Here is a 21,397-nt window from a genome sequence, read left to right as displayed (position 1 = left end):
CGTGTACCTGATTTACTCATGTACCCGATCCACTCATGTACCCGATTTACTCATGTACATGATCCACTCGTGTACACGATCCACTCGTGTACACAATCCACTCGTGTACCCAGCTACTCGTGTACATGATCTACTCATGTACCCGATCTACTCGTGTACCCGATCTACCCATATATCCGATCTGCTCATGTACATGATCCACTCATGTACCCGATCTACTCATGTACCCGATCTACTCATGTACACGATCTACTCATGTACCTGATCTACTCATGTACCCGATCTGCTCATGTACACGATCCACTCATGTACCTGATCTACCCATGTACCCGATCTGCTCATGTACACGATCCACTCATGTACCCGATCTACTCATGTACCCGATCTACTCATGTACCTGATCTACTCATGTGCCCAATCTACTCATGTACACGTCTACTCATGTACCTGATCTACCCATGTACCCGATCTGCTCATGTACAAGATCCACTCATGTAGCCGATCTATTCATGTTCCAGATCTACTCATGTGCACGAGCTACTCATGTACACGATCTACTCATGTACACGATCCATTCATGTACCCGATCTACTCATGTACACGATCTACTCATGTACACGATCTACTCATGTTCACGATCCATTCATGTACCCGATCTACTCATGCACACGATCTACTCATGTACCTGATCTACTCATGTATCTGATCTACTCATGGACCCGATCTACTCATGTACCCGATCTACTCGTGTACCTGATCTACTCATGTACCCGATCTACTCATGTACCCGATCTACTCGTGTACCTGATCTACTCATGTACCCGATCTACTCGTGTACCTGATCTACTCCTGTACCCGATCTACTCATGTACCCGATCCACTCATGTACCTGATCTACTCATGTACACGATCTACTCATGTACCCGATCCACTCATGTACACAATCCACTCATGTACCCGATCCACTCATGTACCCGATCCACTCATGTACCTGATCTACTCATGTACCCGATCTACTCATGTACACGATCTACTCATGTACCCGATCTACTCATGTACCCGATCCACTCATGTACACGATCAACTCATGTACACGATCTACCCATGTATCCGATCCACTCATGGACACGACCTACTCATGTACACGATCTACTCATGTACCCGATCTACTCATGCACCCGATCCACTCATGTACCCGATCCACTCATGTACCCGATCTACTCATGTACCCGATCTACTCATGTACCCGATCCACTCATGTACCCGATCTACTCATGTACCTGATCTACTCATGTACCCAATCCACTCATGTACCCGATCTACTCATGTACCCGATCCACTCATGTACCTGATCTACTCATGTACACGATCTACTCATGTACCCGATCTACTCATGTACCCGATCCACTCATGCACCCGATCCACTCATGTACCCGATCCACTCATGTACCCGATCTACTCATGTACCCGATCTACTCATGTACCCGATCCACTCATGTACCCGATCTACTCATGTACCTGATCTACTCATGTACCCAATCCACTCATGTACCCGATCTACTCATGTACCCGATCCACTCATGTACCTGATCTACTCATGTACACGATCTGCTCGTGTACCCGATCCCCTCATGTACACGATCCACTCGTGTACCTGATCTACTCATGTACACGATCCACTCATGTACCCGATCTACTTGTACCCGATCTACTCGTGTACCTGATCTACTCATGTACCCGATCCACTCATGTACCCGATTTGCTCATGTACATGATCCACTCGTGTACACGATCCACTCGTGTACACAATCCACTCGTGTACCCTATCTACTCGTGTACATGATCTACTCATGTACCCAATCTACTCGTGTACCCGATCTACTCTTGTACCCGATCTACTCGTGTACGTGAACCACTCATGTACACAATCTACTCATGTACACGATCTACTCATGCAGCCAATCCAGGGGCCCAAACACTCCTTCAAGGTGAATCAGCGATTTACTTTTACTTCTTGCAATTTAGTATTCTGTATTCGCTGCTCACGGTGCGGTCTCCTCTATATTGGGGAGACCAAACACAGATTGGTTAACCTCTTTGCGGAACACCTCCGTTCAGTCCGCAAGCACAATTCTGAGCTTCAAGTCACCTGTCATTTTAATTCACTGCCCCACTCCCACTCTGACCTCTCTGTCCTTGGCCACCTACACTGTTCTAATGAAGCTCAACGTAAGCTTGAGGAACAGCACCTCATCTTTCGATTAGGCACTTTACAGCCTTTTGGACTCAACATTGAGTTTAACAATTTCAGATCATAACCTCTGCCCCCATTTTTGTTGGATGGCAACTGTTGGTAATGATTCTGATATCCCATTTATACCTCTAGATCCCTCTTTCATTCCATTACTTGTCCCATTACCATCTCCGTTATCCTTGCACCATCATCCCTTTTGTCATTTAATCTTTCGTGCCCTCCACCTTATCACAGACCTTCCCTTGTGTTCTTTCCTCCCATCCCCATTTCCCTGCCTCTGTACTTGCTAAAAACCTGTTACACATCTAACCTTTTACAGTTCTGATGAAAGGTCATCACCCTGAAGCGTTAAAAAATCTGCTTTTTTAAGATTGGGTACAAGCGTGCGAAAGTGTGCGAAGCTGAATGGGGTATAGTGTGCGTGAAAGGTCGGGAGTTGGATGGGGTACAGTGTGTGTGAAAGGTCGGGAGTTGGATGGGGTACAGTGTGCGTGAAAGGGTAGGGAGTTGGATGGGGTACAGTGTGTGTGAAACGGTGGGGAGTTGGATGGGGACAGTTTGTTTGAAAGGATGGGGAATTGGATGGGGTACAGTGTGTGTGAGGGTGGGGAATTGGATGGGGTACAGTGTGTGTGAAACGGTGGGGAGTTGGATGGGGTACAGTGTGTGTGTGAGGGTGGGGAATTGGATGGGGTACAGTGTGTGTGAGGGTGGGGAGTTGGATGGGGTACAGTGTGTGTGTGAGGGTGGGGAGTTGGATGGGGTACAGTGTGTGTGTGAGGATGGGGAGTTGGATGGGGTACAGTGTGTGTGTGAGGGTGGGGAGTTGGATGGGGTACAGTGTGTGAGGGTGGGGAGTTGGATGAGGTACAGTGTGTTTGAAAGGATGGGGAGTTGGATGGGGTACAGTTTGTGTGAGGGTGGGGAATTGGATGGGGTACAGTTTGTGTGTGAGGGTGGGGAATTGGATGGGGTACAGTGTGTGTGTGAGGGTGGGGAGTTGGATGGGGTACAGTGTGTGTGAGGGTGGGGAATTGGATGGGGTACAGTGTGTGTGTGAGGGTGGGGAATTGGATGGGGTACAGTGTGTGTGTGAGGGTGGGGAATTGGATGGGGTACAGTGTGTGAGGGTGGGGAGTTGGATGAGGTACAGTGTGTGTGTGAGGGTGGGGAATTGGATGGGGTACAGTGTGTGTGTGAGGGTGGGGAATTGGATGGGGTACAGTGTGTGTGTGAGGGTGGGGAGTTGGATGGGGTACAGTGTGTGTGAGGGTGGGGAGTTGGATGGGGTACAGTGTGTGTGAGGGTGGGGAGTTGGATGGGGTACAGTGTGTGTGTGAGGGTGGGGAGTTGGATGGGGTACAGTGTGTGTGTGAGGGTGGGGAATTGGATGGGGTACAGTGTGTGTGTGAGGGTGGGGAATTGGATGGGGTACAGTGTGTGTGTGAGGGTGGGGAATTGGATGGGGTACAGTGTGTGTGTGAGGGTGGGGAATTGGATGGGGTACAGTGTGTGTGTGAGGGTGGGGAATTGGATGGGGTACAGTGTGTGTGTGAGGGTGGGGAATTGGATGGGGTACAGTGTGTGTGTGAGGGTGGGGAATTGGATGGGGTACAGTGTGTGTGTGAGGGTGGGGAATTGGATGGGGTACAGTGTGTGTGTGAGGGTGGGGAATTGGATGGGGTACAGTGTGTGTGTGAGGGTGGGGAATTGGATGGGGTACAGTGTGTGTGTGAGGGTGGGGAATTGGATGGGGTACAGTGTGTGAGGGTGGGGAGTTGGATGAGGTACAGTGTGTTTGAAAGGATGGGGAGTTGGATGGGGTACAGTGTGTGTGAAAGGATGGGGAGTTGGATGGGGTACAGTGTGTGTGTGAGAGGGTGGTGAGTTGGATATGGTACAGTGCCTGTGAGGGTGGGGAGTTGGATGGGGTACCGTGTGTGTAAAAGTGTTGGGAGTGGGATGGGGAAATGTGTGTGTGAGGGTGGGGAGTTGGATGAGCTACAGTGTGTGTGCGAAAGGGTGGGATAGGGGGGTGTGAATGCTATGGGAATGGGGCGAGGGGAGGGGGTGTGAAGGGTATGGGAATGGAGCAAGTGGAGGGGGGTGTGAATGGTATGGGAATGGGGTGAGGGGAGGGGGTTGTGAATGGTATGGGAATGGGGCGAGGGGAGGGGGTGTGAATGGTATGGGAATGGGGCGAGGGGAGGGGGTGTGAATGGTATGGGAATGGGGCGAGGGGAGGGGGGTCCGAAAGGTGTACATGATTATGAGGTGATCAGAGATGGTTTAGACATGTGGGGCTAGATTTTCAGTCGCTTGCGCCAGCAGTTAGCGCCTTAAGAGAAGTGATTTTCGGGCGCTATGCGTGTAGCGCCCGGGCGCAGTGCAGTTTGCGCCCCGCCCCAAATTAAGTTGCCCGTTAGCGCCGGCGCAAAGTTTAGCGCCCGCCCGGATGCGCGCGCAGAAAATGACGTCACATCCTCGTGCAACGCCCTTTGTGCGCCCCGATTCCAAACTTCAGTCGGACCGCCCCATTGTGCGGCTGGCGGCCGGAGCGTTTGGAAAAAGGAACGCAACACAACCAGCGCGGGCCCCGGGGGGCGCAAATTAAAGGGGACGTACTCTCCAGTATAAAGGCCAGCCTTTTTTCAGAATACACTCTTGTGCAACGCATTTCTGGAGACACAACAAGGAGGATAGCTAACTGGTTTCAAGCAGCAAGAGCCAGGTATTTTTGGACTCAGGCCAGAGCGCTGCAAGTGGCCTTTTGGAAATTAGAGTGTTTGCCAGGATTTGATGGGGGTTGCATGGGGTGCCAACGCGGAGCTGCAGCTCCATGTCCGTAGGGCTCGCAGACGCATTGTGAGAGGGGCAGCCCTGGCTAGAGGCAGAGGGGGCTACAGGCGTCGGCCAAGTAGGCCTTACCCAGTCAGGCTATACCGCCAGCAGCGCGCCTACCTAAACATGAGTGCCGCGCGATGTGTTAAAAGGCTCCGATTCCGAAAGGAGGTGATTGCAGAGATCTGCCACCTGCTTCGTCGAGATCTGCGGCCAAAGCTCAGGTGCAGGACGTCTCTGTCGGTGGAAGTGAAGGTGACGGTGGCATTGAACTTCTATGCCACCGGCTCCTTCCAATACGCTGCTGGGGACATAGCAAACATCTCCCAGTACGGCGCGCATCGCTGCATCCGCCAGGTGACCGAAGCACTGTTCAGAAGGAGAAGCCAATTCATCTCCTTCCCCATGGCCCTGGAGAGCCAGCATCAGCGCGCATTGGGATTTTCCAGACTCGGGGAATTCCCCTTGGTGCAGGGCGCCATTGACTGTATGCATGTGGCTTTGCGGGCCCCTCTGGAGCATGGCGAGCAGTATCGCAACAGGAAGGGCTACCATTCTCTGAATGTGCAGCTGGTCTGTGACCACAAGCAGCGCATCATGGCAGTCAATGCCAGCTTCCCAGGCAGCAGCCACGATGCCTTTATCCTGCGGCAGAGTACTGTGCATGACATGTTCCAGGCACAGCCTCCCCCAAGAGGATGGCTACTCGGGGACAAAGGCTATCCTTTGTGCACCTGGCTCATGACCCCGCTCCGCGCGCCCAGGACCGCTGCTGAAGAGGCCTACAACTAGAGCCATCAAACCACCCGCAACATCATCGAGCTAACTATTGGGGTCCTCAAGCAGCGGTTCCGCTGCCTTGATCGCTCCAGAGGAGCTCTCCAGTATTCGCCGGACCGGGTCTCCCAATTTGTGGTGGTTTGCTGCATGCTACACAACCTGGCTATCCGCAGGACTCAGGCACTGCCACCTGACGTTGGACCAGCACCTCAGGAGGAGGAGCAGGAGGAGCATGAGGAGGAGGAGGAGGAGGAGCAGGAGTACGTTCCCAGGAGGGAGCGACCAGGGCCAAGGGCTGCACGACGCCACCTTATTACACGGTACTTCTAAGCCCCCTGTCAGGGAATGGCCAGGGGCCATGAGGGAAGATGAATGCAGCCGCTCCGCAAGCCCTCAGCCGGCGAAGCCAACAAACACGAAGAAGAACAACCATGGAGACTGCATGAATAAAGATAATTTTTTATTACACAAAAATGAAAAGCCCTTCCCACATGAATCCCCAAAAACAATAAACGGGCCCCACAAAAAGCCCAACAAACGACTCACTCCCACAAACTGGGGAGGAGTCACTCCACCTTTCTTCAAACCGGGCCTCAACGTCGGCCTAACGCAAAAAATAAGCCCTCCAACAACACAACCATGGGCAAAATAAAGATGGCCACCGCCATATAAAAGGAAAGCTGCCCACACCCTCTACTGAGTGGCCCGCGAGGGCGAGACCTTGCCCAGCCTTTTGCCTCCCCTGCCCGGCCTGCTGCTCCTTCGCAAGCTCTGCCCAGTGGCTGCTGCGAGGCTGGGGGAAGGCGCCTGAGGCTCAGATGCCCTTCCGCCAGATGCCGCTGGGGGGCGGCCTACACGGCGTTTGGGCCTCGAGGGGCCGTCTGCTGAGTGGCGCACCTGAGCCTGGCCACCATCAGCTGCAGCCGCTTGCCCTTGACGCCCCAGTGGGGGAATGGCGGCGACAGATGGCACAATGTGGGCCAGCTGGCGTCTGGGATGCGCTGGCTGGTGCTGTGGCGCGGTGGCACTCGGCCGGGCCCGCACTGCAGGATCCGCAACAATCAGCCGAGGGGCGGCTTGCTGGGATGGTCCAGCGCGTCGGCTGCCCTGGTGATGCCTGCCTGAGACAGCGCGTGTGGCAGCAGTGAGTGCCCCTGTGGTCCTGGTGTGCGCGCGCATCACAGCCGCCAGGGTCTTGACGGCATCAGTCAGCATGCGGCCACTCGCGGCAGTTGCTGCCCCGAACTCGCGCACACTGGTCGCCAGCGACTCGATGGCCTCAGGCATGCGCCCCACCACGCTCATGAGCTCCGTGTGGCGCCGGTCCGAATCCTCGGCCATCTTATCCAGCTTCCGCACCTCCTCCGAGGTGAAGGTGTCCGGACTGGAGTCGCGACTCTCCCGCTGGGGAGGAGGGGGCCGAACTAGGGGACCCTTGCCGCGTTGGTGGCGGCGAGTGTGCCGATCAGCAGCACTCCCCTCTGATCCTTCCCCCCTTTGGGGGGAAGGCCGCGGGCCACGCGCACGGCTCCTGGGTGGCTGGACGCCACTGGTCCCAGAAGCTGCATTGCCCTGCGACAGTTCCTCCAGGCACTCGTCCAGTGAGGAGGTGTCAAGCATTTCCTCCTTTCCTGCGGGACGTGACTGTTCCCCCGAAGGTCCGGCTTGCTCCTCCTCCTCCTCCTGGTCGGAGGTGCTGTCACTGGCAGCTTCAGGGTCCTGGTCGTCACCAGCTGAAAGCAGGAATGCACAAGAGTAGCTTCAGAGTGAGGAGACGGCATCAGCGAGGGAGTTAGGACTGGTGGCATTCAGCGCATTGGTGGGACAGTGGCAAAGGAGGTAGCTCGGATGGGCCAGTGCGACGCGAGAGGGCCAAAAGGCGAGGTCCTTACCATTGCCAGGCAGTGGAGGGTCGGATACTCCGCACGCTGTGGGGACAATCACACGGGCTCCCATGAGCACACACATGCGCTCCTCCAGCCGAGTGAGCTTCTGCAGCTTGGCGCGGCCACCCCTGGCACGGGCCTGGCGATTAAACGCTACTTTAGCCTGCAAGAGAAAGGACGGGCTGTAAGTGCGCAGTGAAGCCCTGATGCAGTGTGCACTGCCTCCCATGGTGGAATAGCTTGGACAGAGTGAAGCCCTGATGTAGTGTGCACTGCCTCCCATGGTGGAATAGCGTGGACAGAGTGAAGCCCTGATGTAGTGTGCACTGCCTCCCATGGTGGAATAGCGTGGACAGAGTGAAGCCCTGATGTAGTGTGCACTGCCTCCCATGGTGGAATAGCGTGGACAGAGTGAAGCCCTGATGTAGTGTGCACTGCCTCCCATGGTGGAATAGCGTGGACAGAGTGAGGCCCTGATGTAGTGTGCACTGCCTCCCATGGTGGAATAGCTTGGACAAAGTGTAGAGTGCCGAATGGCCATGTGATGCTCATGACTGTCCCAATGCTGCTGACTGAGGGCTGGCCAATAGGACTTTCAGCTCCCTTTGCCCATCATGTCAGGTGTACATGCAAGAATGAGGAGGAGACTGGAAAGGCTACTCACCTTCACAATCCTGGTCAGATCGTTGTATTTTTTACGACATTGTTTGTGGGTCCTGGGGGCATCGCCGGTGAACGTCACCCTCTGAGCGATCTGCTTCCAGGCTTTGGTGTAGTCGTGGTGGGTTGGATTCCTCCCACTCTCTGGGAACAAGATCTTGCGCCTCACCTCCAGAGCTGTGACCATTATGTCCAGATCACCCTCTGAGAAGCGCAGGGCACGCTGACGGGCCTTCTCTGGCGTTGCCATGACTCCCTGGGGCTGAGCAGCAGTGTTGAGGCCTCTTTGCAAGGCTGCAGTGTGCAGGGCGTGGCAGCAGACCAATTCGTCCCTTCCCCCTTTAAGAGCTGGTCGGCGCCACGGGGTCTGCTGTCAGTCCAAAAATGACCGCACCCGCGCTGCGCCCCGCCTGGGCGCTATCCCTCTGGACCGCCGGCTTAGCACCTAAAGATAGGAGTGGAACACCTCTTTTAGCGCTCCACCAATCTCTTAGGGCGAAGCCACTGAATTTCCGGCAACGGGGCGCTACTTTGGGGCGGGCGCTAACTTCGGGCGGGCGCTAAGGTTAGCGCCCCAAAACTGTCTATACTGAAAATCTAGCCCGTGGAGTGGCAAGGCCTTCAGAGCTCGTGGGATCGAAGGCAGGACTATAGGTATGGTGGGCACGTAGTTTATGTGAATGGTGATATTGAATGAAGATTGGTAGGTAGAGAAGTTGGAGAGGAGAGTTGGGGAAGAAATGGCGCAGATTAAAATCACACGGTTAAGACTGGCTATACTTGGACTCTGACACATGGGGGTAGATTTTCCCGAACCTGTCGGGAAGAAGGCGGGACTTCCCCTTTCGGATTTTTGACCTGCCTACTTCGACGTCCAACCAATCCGCGCGATTTTCCCTTGATTGACCTTGTTGAGTCCGCCCAGCGGGCTCAGCAGGCCAATTAAGGGCCACCCGGCAACAGATGACGTCACAGACTGCAATTTCATCTGTCAAGAGTTTGAAGCTGTCAAACACCGACAGTCTGAGTTCTGACATGAGTCATTCTGCACAGACTCAGTTAGAACTCTTACCGGCACTCAAAGCTGAAGGCTGTCACTTTTGACAGATCGCAGGCGTTCAGCTTTCAGGTCCGGCTGAGTGATGCGTTCCCGACGACTACAGGAAGAAAGGCTGTGAAGGTAAGTACAAGTAAGTAAAAGTTCTTTACACACTTTAGACACACCAAATACACTTACCTTTACACTCATGCACCCATCACTCACCTGAGCGCCAACATCGCGACCCCTCCAACTCCTTCAACCCGACGGCCCGCCTGCTCTAACCTGGTGTGATTTGGAGCCGTTGGGAGACCCACACGAAACCCCTCAAAATAGGGATTAGGCTAAAAACTGCCTGTTAACTACCTGTTGACAGGCAGTTAATTGGCACTAATCCCTTCCAGCCTGGTTTCGGCGGGTCCCAGTGCGGGGCAGGTACCCGCCGCCCCTGAAACTTACGTGGGGCGGGGTTTCGGCCGGGATGGTGTCGGGACCCCCAAATTCGGGATTTTCAGCCCCCACCCGCCTGAAACCCCACCCAACGGCTGGGGGAAATCGGGGCCATGGTCACTCAATGACGAGGTTGGTCACTGCAGTGTCATCCATTTTTGTGTCACACCACAGGGATCATCTCAAGACACGATGCAGAAGAGTTATTAATGAACATGGGTGAGGGATCATTCCTGCTCCGTGTCAGTGAATTGATCTGGGGTTACACTCTGTCTTACCGTCAGCAGACCGGCTTCAAGCACTTCCTTGTCGAAGCCTCTGGGGATTACTACAGTTTCCTGGGAGTTGATCAGCTTCACCACGCCACACTGGCTCATCTCGTCAACTTTCACAAGGTAAGTGTGACCAGTGTGTAAACCAGAGATAGTGAAACAACAGACAGAAGGGCGGGGGCAAGCAACATCTTTCTAGGGCAATACTCCGCACAACCGTTCTGGTCACAATGAGCTAATTGTCCTCTTGGGGGTGGCAGGGCGGGCGGGGGAGGTGGGGGGAGGGTTGGGTAGGGTGGGGATGGGCGATGCGCAGTGTGTGTAGAGCATGGGCACAGAAATAAGGACCCTTGCATTCTGTAACGCTGATTCATTACTGGTCTTTTGAGCAGGAATGGGTTCAATCTTTGCCAGCCAATAGCTACAGTCTCTGGGCCAATCGCGGCACGGTTTACTCTCATTTCACAATCTTACTCTATGGGATGTTGTGAAATCACCTCAATAATAAAGAATAACAATCGCACAGACCTAATCCAATTTTACATTCCCCAACACCTGCCTGCTGCCGTGACCTGCAGGTACAGGGAGGGCATAGTACCTGTTTCCAGGTGAGCTCCTCTGCTACCTGTATGCTCACTGACTGGTCTGTTAGTGACAAAGGTTTCAGGTTAGCACAATCTATCAAGTCCTCATTCCACCCTGCGACCTTCCCTCACACACCAATTTATGTTTACTCCCTGTTATTACCATTAGCCATTGACAGCGCGAAAGGGTGAGGAGATCCTGTCCATCGGCAGTGGGTCCTCCGATGTTAAATGTACATTCACTGGGTCCTCTGATGTTAAGTATACTTTCACTGGGTCCTCTGATGTTAAATATACTTTCACTGGGTCCTCTGATGTTAAATATACATTCACTGTGTCCGCTGATGTTAAATGTACATTCACTGGGTTCTCTCATGTTAAATGTACATTTACTGGATCCTCTGATGTTAAATATACATTCACTGGGTCCTCTGATGTTAAATATACATTCACTGGGTCCTCTGATGTTAAATATACATTCACTTGTTCCTCTGATATTAAATGTACATTCACTGGGTCCTGTGTTGTTAAATTTATATTCACTGGGTCCTCTGATGTTAAATATAAATTCACAGGGTCCTCTGATGTTAAATATACGTTCACTGGGTCCTCTGATATTAAGTGTATATTCACTGGGCCCTCTGATGTTAAATGTGCATTCACTGGCTCTTCCGATGTTAAATGTTCATTCACTGGGCCCTCTGATGTTAAATATACATTCACTGGCTCATCTGATGTTAAATATACATTCACTGGGTCCTCTGATGTTAAATATACATTCACTGGGTCCTCTGATGTTAAATATACATTCACTGTGTCCTCTGATGTTAAATATACATTCACTGGGTCCTCTGATGTTAAATATACATTCACTGGGTCCTCTGATGTTAAATATAAATTCACTGGGTCCTCTGATGTTAAATATAAATTCACTGGGTCCTCTGATGTTAAATATAAATTCACTGGGTCCTCTGATGTTAAATATAAATTCACTGGGTCCTCTGATGTTAAATATAAATTCACTGGGTCCTCTGATGTTAAATATATATTCACTGGGTCCTCTGATGTTAAATATACATTCACTGGGTCCTCTGTTGTTAAATATATATTGACTGGGTCCTCCTATTTTAAATATACATTCACTGGGTCTTCCGATGTTAAATGTTCATTCACTGGGTCCTCTGATGTTAAATGTACAATCACTGGGTCCTCTGATGTTAAATGTATATTCACTGGGTCCTCTGATGTTAAATACATATTCACTGGGTCCTCTGGTGTTAAATACATATTCACTGGGTCCTCTGATGTTAAATATACATTCACTGGGTCCTCTGATGTTAAATGTACAATCACTGGGTCCTCTGATGTTAAATGTACATTCACTGGGTCCTCTGGTGTTAAATATATATTCACTGGGTCCTCTGGTGTTAAATACATATTCACTGGGTCCTCTGATGTTAAATATACATTCACTGGGTCCTCTGATGTTAAATATACATTCACTGGGTCCTCTGATGTTAAATATACAATCACTGGGTCCTCTGATGTTAAATATACATTCACTGGGTCCTCTGATGTTAAATATACATTCACTGGGTCCTCTGATGTTAAATATACAATCACTGGGTCCTCTGATGTTAAATATACATTCACTGGGTCCTCTGATGTTAAATATACATTCACTGGGTCCTCTGATGTTAAATATACATTCACTGGGTCCTCTGATGTTAAATATACATTCACTGGGTCCTCTGATGTTAAATATAAATTCACTGGGTCCTCTGATGTTAAATATAAATTCACTGGGTCCTCTGATGTTAAATATACATTCACTGGGTCCTCTGATGTTAAATATACATTCACTGGGTCCTCTGGTGTTAAATACATATTCACTGGGTCCTCTGATGTTAAATATATATTCACTGGGTCCTCTGATGTTAAATATAAATTCACTGGGTCCTCTGATGTTAAATATATATTCACTGGGTCCTCTGATGTTAAATATAAATTCACTGGGTCCTCTGATGTTAAATATACAATCACTGGGTCCTCTGATGTTAAATATACATTCACTGGGTCCTCTGGTGTTAAATACATATTCACTGGGTCCTCTGATGTTAAATATATATTCACTGGGTCCTCTGATGTTAAATATAAATTCACTGGGTCCTCTGATGTTAAATATACATTCACTGGGTCCTCTGATGTTAAATATACATTCACTGGGTCCTCTGATGTTAAATATACATTCACTGGGTCCTGTGATGTTAAATATACATTCACTGGGTCCTCTGATGTTAAATATACATTCACTGGGTCCTCTGATGTTAAATATAAATTCACTGGGTCCTCTGATGTTAAATATACATTCACTGGGTCCTCTGATGTTAAATATACATTCACTGGGTCCTCTGATGTTAAATATAAATTCACTGGGTCCTCTGATGTTAAATATATATTCACTGGGTCCTCTGGTGTTAAATATATATTCACTGGGTCCTCTGGTGTTAAATATACATTCACTGGGTCCTCTGATGTTAAATATAAATTCACTGGGTCCTCTGATGTTAAATATATATTCACTGGGTCCTCTGATGTTAAATATATATTCACTGGGTCCTCTGATGTTAAATATATATTCACTGGGTCATCTGATGTTAAATATATATTCACTGGGTCCTCTGATGTTAAGTGTACATTCACTGGGTCCTCTGATGTTAAGTGTACATTCACTGGGTCATCTGATGTTAAATGTTCATTCACTGGGTCATCTGATGTTAAATATATATTCACTGGGTCCTCTGATGTTAAATATAAATTCACTGGGTCCTCTGATGTTAAATATACATTCACTGGGTCCTCTGATGTTAAATATACATTCACTGGGTCATCTGATGTTAAATGTTCATTCACTGGGTCATCTGATGTTAAATATATATTCACTGGGTCCTCTGATGTTAAATGTTCATTCACTGGGTCCTCTGATGTTAAGTGTACATTCACTGGGTCATCTGATGTTAAATGTTCATTCACTGGGTCATCTGATGTTAAATATATATTCACTGGGTCCTCTGATGTTAAGTGTACATTCACTGGGTCATCTGATGTTAAATGTTCATTCACTGGGTCCTCTGATGTTAAATATATATTCACTGGGTCCTCTGATGTTAAATATACATTCACTGGGTCCTCTGATGTTAAGTGTACATTCACTGGGTCCTCTGATGTTAAATATACATTCACTGGGTCCTCTGGTGTTAAATATATATTCACTGGGTCATCTGATGTTAAATATATATTCACTGGGTCCTCTGATGTTAAATATATATTCACTGGGTCCTCTGATGTTAAGTGTACATTCACTGGGTCCTCTGATGTTAAATATACATTCACTGGGTCCTCTGATGTTAAATGTACAATCACTGGGTCCTCTGATGTTAAATATACATTCACTGGGTCATCTGATGTTAAATATACATTCACTGGGTCCTCTGATGTTAAGTGTACATTCACTTGGTCCTCTGATGTTAAATATATATTCACTGGGTCCTCTGATGTTAAATATACATTCACTGGGTCCTCTGATGTTAAATATACATTCACTGGGTCATCTGATGTTAAATATACATTCACTGGGTCCTCTGATGTTAAATATACATTCACTGGGTCATCTGATGTTAAATATACATTCACTGGGTCATCTGATGTTAAATATACATTCACTGGGTCCTCTGATGTTAAATATACATTCACTGGGTCCTCCGGTGTTAAATATAAGTTCACTTGCTCCTCTGATGTTGAATTTACATTCACTGGGTCCTCTGATGTTAAATATACATTCACTGGGTCCTCTGATGTTAAATATACATTCACTGGGTCCTCCGGTGTTAAATATAAGTTCACTTGCTCCTCTGATGTTGAATTTACATTCACTGGGTCCTCTGATGTTAAATATACATTCACTGGCTCCTCTGATGATAAATGTACATTCACTGTAGCCTCTGATGCTAAATATAAGTTCACTTGCTCCTCTGATGTTGAATTTACATTCACTGGGTCCTCTGATGTTAAATATACTTTCACTGGGTCTCTGATGTTAAATATAGATTCACTGGTGTAGTGTATATGCTTTAAGTCAGAACTACTTTTTACAGCTCCTGTATACTGTACTACCGGCAGTAACCACACCGGTATATAAGCTGTGCGCATGTCTCTGTACTCCAGTCTAGAGATTGCCCTCCTCCAGTAAAGACCTGTTATTTGTTTATGTACAGCATCCGTGTAATTATTTATCCACTGAACCACGGATCTAACAGTGGCGACGAGTGTTGATGCGAATCTACCTGCAACATTAAACAAACAAAAAAAAAGTCGAGTCCAGGAACATGGGCGTCGACCGCGAGCAACCGCCCAGCAGTCAGGCAGAGATCCAACTTCACTGGGGAGGCTGTGGAGAGCCGGGCTTGGTTCCCCAGCCACAACGAGCAGTAAAAGACCGACGACAGGTCCAGAGCAGACCCTTCCCGAGCAGCGGCAGCTGGAGCCGACCGACGGCAGAGAGAGAGAGCCGGGCAGCGTCGACGGGGTAAGAAAATGGATAAGAGAGCAGGGCGCAGCTGGGGGTTGATCACCGAGCGGCGTCGAGGAAAAATACTGCAAAACCGGAGAGAGAGAGGGTAAGAAACAGCCGGGTTCTAGACTGAGCGGCGTCGACAAATATCAAGAGAAGAACGCGCAGAGCACAGCCAGGGATCACGGGCTGATCAGGGTCTGTGGGGCGAAGCAAGGGGAGACGCCATTGAGCCGCGGAGAAGCAGGGAGAGCACGGGAGACGCCATTGAGCCACGGAGAAGCAGGGAGAACGCAGGAGGCGCCATTGAGCCGCGGAGAAGAAGGAAGAGCGCGGGAGACGCCATTTTGCGAAGCCGCAGCGGAGAAGACGGGCAAGCGCGGGAAGGAAGGAAAGCGCGGGAGACGCCATTTTGTGCCAGCGGAGAAGAAGGGGAAGCGCGGGAGGCGCCATTGGTGATAGTTAACGCACAACCAAGGATGCCGAAGAGTGGCAGTATCTCTATGTTCGACAATGAGGTCGAAGATTGGGCGACATATGTGGAACATATTGAGGTGTACTGCAGGGCGAATGAAGTGCCAGATGCCAATAAAGCACTGGTTCTGTTAAATTCCATGGGTGCAAAAACTTATGGGTTACTGCGAAAACTAATAACCCCAGAGAAGCCGGTAAACAAGAATTTTGAAAGCATAGTAGAAATCCTACAGGACCACTTAAACCCCACACCACTGCTGATAGCAGAACGATTTAAGTTCCATAAAAGGAACCAACACAAAGACGAAAGCAATGCTGAGTACCCAACAGAACTGCGCAAGCTATCGAAATACTGCCAGTTTGGAGCGGGACTAGCAGACACGTTAAGGGACAAGTTTGTGTGTGGGCTACAAAGTGAAGGAACCCAGAAACGGCTTCTATCAGAAAAGGACCTTACGCTGGACAAAGCTTTCAGTATGGCAGTATCACATGAAGCAGCCGCAAGGGGCGCTGCAGAGATACAACGGAGACCGCAAGAATATGGCACCAACAAAATGACCTATGGAACAGGGAAGTGCTATCGCTGCGGCAGAACAACACATGACCAGAAAGATTGTTGGTTCAAGGACCAAGTGTGCAGACAGTGTGGGAAAGCAGGACACATAGCAACAGTCTGCAGGTCTGGGAAGAAAACCAACAGTAAGAAATCTCCACAGGAGAAGTACAAAAAGGTACACCAGGTGATGGACAGTGGTTCAGACGAACAGAAAAGTGACACAAACTCCGGAAGCAAGGAGCTGGGTTGTCTGAAACTACATAATGTAACCGAAATGGAGGACCACCACTGCTAGGACGTGAATGGATCCGGAAGATACATTTAGATTGGCATTCCATACAGGCACTGAAGGTGGAGGCCAAAAAGGATGACGACGTCACACCTGGACGACTGTCAAAAATGCTAACTGATGCAAAAGAAGTGTTCCAGGAGGGACTAGGAACACTAAAAGGAATAACAGCACCAATTAAAATAGAGGATAATGCAAGCCCAAAGTTTCTGAAGGCCAGACCAGTGCCTTATGCGATCAGACCAGCGGTTGAAGCAGAGCTGGAAGGGTTGGAACGTTCAGGAGTACTGTCCAAAGTAGACTGGAGCGAGTGGGCTACACCCATCGTTCCTGTAATGAAGAGGTCATTGAGTAATACGCCTGGGGAACCAAAGAAGGTCCGCATCTGTGGGAATTTTAAGGTGACAGTGAACCCAGTCCTTCACACGGTGCAATATCCGCTTCCACGAATTGAGGATATTTTCGCATCGCTATCTGGTGGTAAACGCTTCACAAAAATTGATCTAGCCCAGGCGTACTTGCAAATGGAGGTAGAAGAAGCTTCAAAACATTACCTTACGATCAACACCCATAAAGGTCTCTATCAATACAACCGGCTGGTGTTTGGAATAGCCTCGTCTCCGGCTATCTGGCAAAGGGCGATGGGTCAGGTCCTGCAAGGGATTCCAGGGACCCAGTGTTATTTGGACGACATCTTGGTCACGGGCGAAAATGACGGTGATCACCTCGCTAACTTGGAGAAGGTGCTCGCCAGATTAAAGGAATATGGGCTACGAGCTAATCGCCACAAGTGCGAGTTTTTCCAGAAACAGATCTCGTATTGCGGCCACGTCATTGATGAAGAGGGGTTACATAAGTCCCCTGACAAGATAGAGGCAGTAGTCAAGGCTCCAGCACCGGAAAATGTGGTACAACTGAGGTCGTTCCTCGGGCTGGTAAACTATTACCACAAGTTCTTACCAAATTTGTCTACGGTATTACACCCGCTGAACACCCTACTGCAAACAGGGGTACCATGGAAGTGGGATGACGAACGTAGATGAGCTTTCCAGAAGTGTAAAGAATTGATCACATTGTGGTAAACCACTGTTATTGTTTTCATTGTTGTTCACTACTGTTATCGTTATTGCACATTGTTACCTCTTGCTACTCACTGTGTACCAATGCATGCCTCAGCTGGCTCCGCCTACATGACCTGGTATAAAGGTGGCTGCCCGGCAACCCACTTCCTTCTTGGAACCAGTCGTCCACGAGAGGCATGCTCTGTTCTTTAGTTAATAAAAACCTTTTCATTACTTTCCTAATTCATCGCCTTTTATGGAGTATTTGATAAGCATATCAATTTTATTAACTAAAAGTAAAATGTCCAGAACTGAGCAGCAACAACAGCAGGCGTTGCTGCGAGCCCTCAGACCAGCATGCCTGGACCTCGACCCCCAAGCGGCGGGTTCATCTACCAATTTCGAACACTGACTGAGCTGCTTTGAATCCTTCCTAGAAGCCTCCGCCGTGACATCGGAGGAGAACAAATTAAAAGGCCTGACCGCCCAGGTGAGCCCTCAAGTATATACACTCATCCGGGATGCTACTACATACACGGCGGCTCTCGACCTGCTAAAAGGGCAATACACGTGCCCAGTGAATACGATTTACGCCAGACACCTCCTGGGATCCCGCAGGCAGCAACCGGGGGAATCGGTAGAGGCATTTTTACGGGCGTTACAGACGCTCTGCAGGGACTGTGACTTTAAGGCGGTAACGGCTGCGGCGCACGCGGAGGGACTTACCTGTGATGCCAACGCTAAGGGCCTCCAGTCAGACTACTCCCGGCAGAGACTGCTCGAAAGCAAGGAGCTCGACCTGAAGATGGCCGTAGCCCTCGCGCTCTCACTAGATGCGGCCCACCGAAACCTCGAAGCATACGCACGTAACGGGGCCGCGCCATGGTCATCGCGACCTTGGAACATGGGACTGCCGCCCCCGGTACCAACTACTGCAGCGATGTCCCGAAAGCAACCGGGACCGCCGCCCCCGGTACCAACTGCAACGATGTCCCGTAACCAGGCCCAAAAATGCTATTTCTGTGGCCAGTTAAAACACCCCAGGGCGCGCTGCCCGGCGAAGACCGCTACCTGCTCTGGCTGCGGGAAGAAAGGCCATTACGCCAACGCCTGCAGAGGGAAACCCGCGAACGCCACCAGCGCCGCGTGTGAACCGTGGGGGCAGCCATCTTCTCCGCCATTTTGTGCACCTCCGGCCGCGTGGGGATCGAAATCATGGCGGCCGCCATTTTGCCCGCCGCCCTCAACCGCCAATTTGTCTCCGGACTCGACCACCATCTTGTCGGACGACCATATCAGCTCACTCAGCCATACACTGGCCTCCGTTACGCTGGATCAAGCCCTCCCTCATCATCTGTCCAGGTCCATGATGGACATTACGGTAAACAGCCGCGCCACTACTTGCCTGTTTGACAGCGGGAGCACGGAGAGTTTTATTCACCCCGACACGGTGCGTAGCCACTCCCTCACGGTCCTGCCAACGCGCCATCGGATTTCTATGGCGTCCAAGTCCCATTCAACGGACGTCGGCGGCTACTGTGTGGTGACCCTTTCGGTTAGGGGCACTGAATATAAAAATTTTAAACTTCTTGTCCTGCCCCGTCTTTGCGCTGCCGTTCTGCTAGGGTTGGATTTTCAGTGCCACCTCAAAAGTGTCACATTGGCATATGGTGTACCCCTTCCCCCACTCACAGTCTGCAACCAACAGCTTTTAAATCGCCCGCCGCGCACCACTTGCAGCCTTTCCACACTCAAAGTCCCCCCCCTCCCTTGTTCGCTAACCTCACCTGCGACTGTAAACCCATCGCTACCAAGAGCAGGTGGTACAGCGCCGGGGACAGAGCTTTTATTAGCGCTGAGGTGGAGCGACTCCTGAAGAAGGGCATTATCGAAGGGAGCACCAGCCCATGGCGAGCCCAGGTTGTAGTCGTTAAGACCGCCGATAAACGCCGCCTGGTCATCGACTACAGCCAAACCATAAACCGGTACACCCAGCTGGACGCATACCCCCTTCCCCGCATATCTGATATGGTCAATCAGATTGCGCAATACAGGGTATTCTCCACCATTGACCTTAAGTCAGCATACCACCAACTCCCTATCCGCCATGAGGACCGCCAGTATACTGCCTTCGAGGCAAACGGCCGCCTCTACCACTTCCTTAGGGTCCCCTTCGGCGTCACCAACGGGGTTTCGGTCTTCCAAAGGGAGATGGACCGGATGGTTGACCAGAACGCGCTGCAGGCCACCTTTCCCTACCTGGATAACGTCACCATCTGCGGCCACGACCAGCAGGACCATGACGTTAATCTAGCGAAATTCCTCCGTACGGCCCAGCGGCTGAATCTAACATACAATAAAGAGAAATGTATGTTTCACACCACGCGCCTTACCATCCTCGGCTGCGTAGTGGAGAACGGAGTCATCGGGCCAGACCCCGACAGAATGCGCCCCCTTATGGAGCTCCCCCTCCCCCACTGCCTAAAAGCACTGAAGAGATGCCTGGGGTTTTTCTCTTACTATGCTCAGTGGGTGCCCAACTATGTGGACAAAGCCAGACCCCTCATCAAGTCCACCTCCTTCCCCCTGACATCAGAGGCGGGTGCTGCCTTCACTCTTATCAAGAGTGATATTGCGAAGGCCACAATGCACGCAGTGGATGAGTCCATCCCTTTCCAAGTGGAGAGCGATGCATCCGACTTCGCCCTAGCTGCTACCTTTAACCAGACGGGGAGACCCGTGGCCTTTTTCTCAAGGACCCTCCAGGGCCCAGAGATTCGACACTCCTCTGTCGAAAAGGAGGCCCAGGCTATTGTGGAAGCGGTGCGACACTGGAGGCATTACCTGGCCGGAAAACGATTTACCCTTCTCACTGACCAGCGTTCAGTTGCTTTTATGTTCAATAATAAGCAGAGGGGCAAAATCAAGAACGACAAGATCTTGAGGTGGAGAATTGAACTTTCCACCTACAATTACGATATCTTGTACCGGGCGGGAAACTCAATGAGCCCCCAGATGCTCTATCACGAGGTACATGCGCCAACGCGCAAGTTGATAGACTGCGGACCCTCCACAATGACCTCTGCCACCCCGGGGTCACCAGATTCTGCCACTTCATTAAGTCCCGCAACCTGCCCTACTCCATCGAGGAGTTCAGAACTATGACCAGGAACTGCCAAATCTGTGCCGAATGCAAACCGCATTTTTATAGGCCAGACAGAGCAAGCCTGATCAAGGCCACTCGCCCCTTCGAGCGCTTGAGCATCGACTTTAAGGGGCCCCTCCCTTCCTCTGACCGCAACGTGTACTTCCTCAACATTGTTGATGAGTACTCCCATTTCCCGTTTGCCATCCCTTGCCCAGACATGACCAGTACCACGGTCATCAAATGTCTGAATGACCTCTTCGCCTTGTTCAGGTTCCCCAGCTATATACATAGCGACCGGGGCTCATCTTTCATGAGCGACGAACTTCGTCAGTACCTGCTCGCGAGAGGTATTGCTACGAGCAGGACCACCAGCTACAACCCCAGGGGGAACGGCCAGGTGGAAAGAGAGAACGCGACGGTTTGGAAGGCCGTCCTCTTAGCCTTAAAATCTGAGGGCCTTCCGACCTCTCACTGGCAGGAGGCCCTCCCTGCGGCGCTCCACTCCATCCGGTCACTGCTTTGTACTGCCACGA

General features: G+C 50.5%; 1 protein-coding gene across 1 annotated transcript in view; it reads left to right on the top strand.

The window, feature by feature from the left end:
* Nucleotides 1–21,397, top strand: part of LOC147113718 (SH2 domain-containing protein 4B-like) — a 222,728-nt gene that overhangs the window by 131,111 nt on the left and 70,220 nt on the right. Inside the window, exon 9 of the mRNA XM_085996151.1 lies at nt 10,085–10,305. Coding sequence (XP_085852277.1) covers nt 10,085–10,305 — 221 coding nt within the window. The remainder of the gene's footprint in view (nt 1–10,084; nt 10,306–21,397) is intronic.

This window comes from Somniosus microcephalus, chromosome 8, assembly GCF_052327205.1.
Source record: "Somniosus microcephalus isolate GS21.2 chromosome 8, FLI_Smic_1.0, whole genome shotgun sequence".
In the NCBI taxonomy this organism is placed as follows: domain Eukaryota; kingdom Metazoa; phylum Chordata; class Chondrichthyes; order Squaliformes; family Somniosidae; genus Somniosus; species Somniosus microcephalus.
The sequence above is the reverse complement of the archived record's forward strand: the minus strand, read 5'-3'. Positions and strand labels throughout refer to the sequence as shown.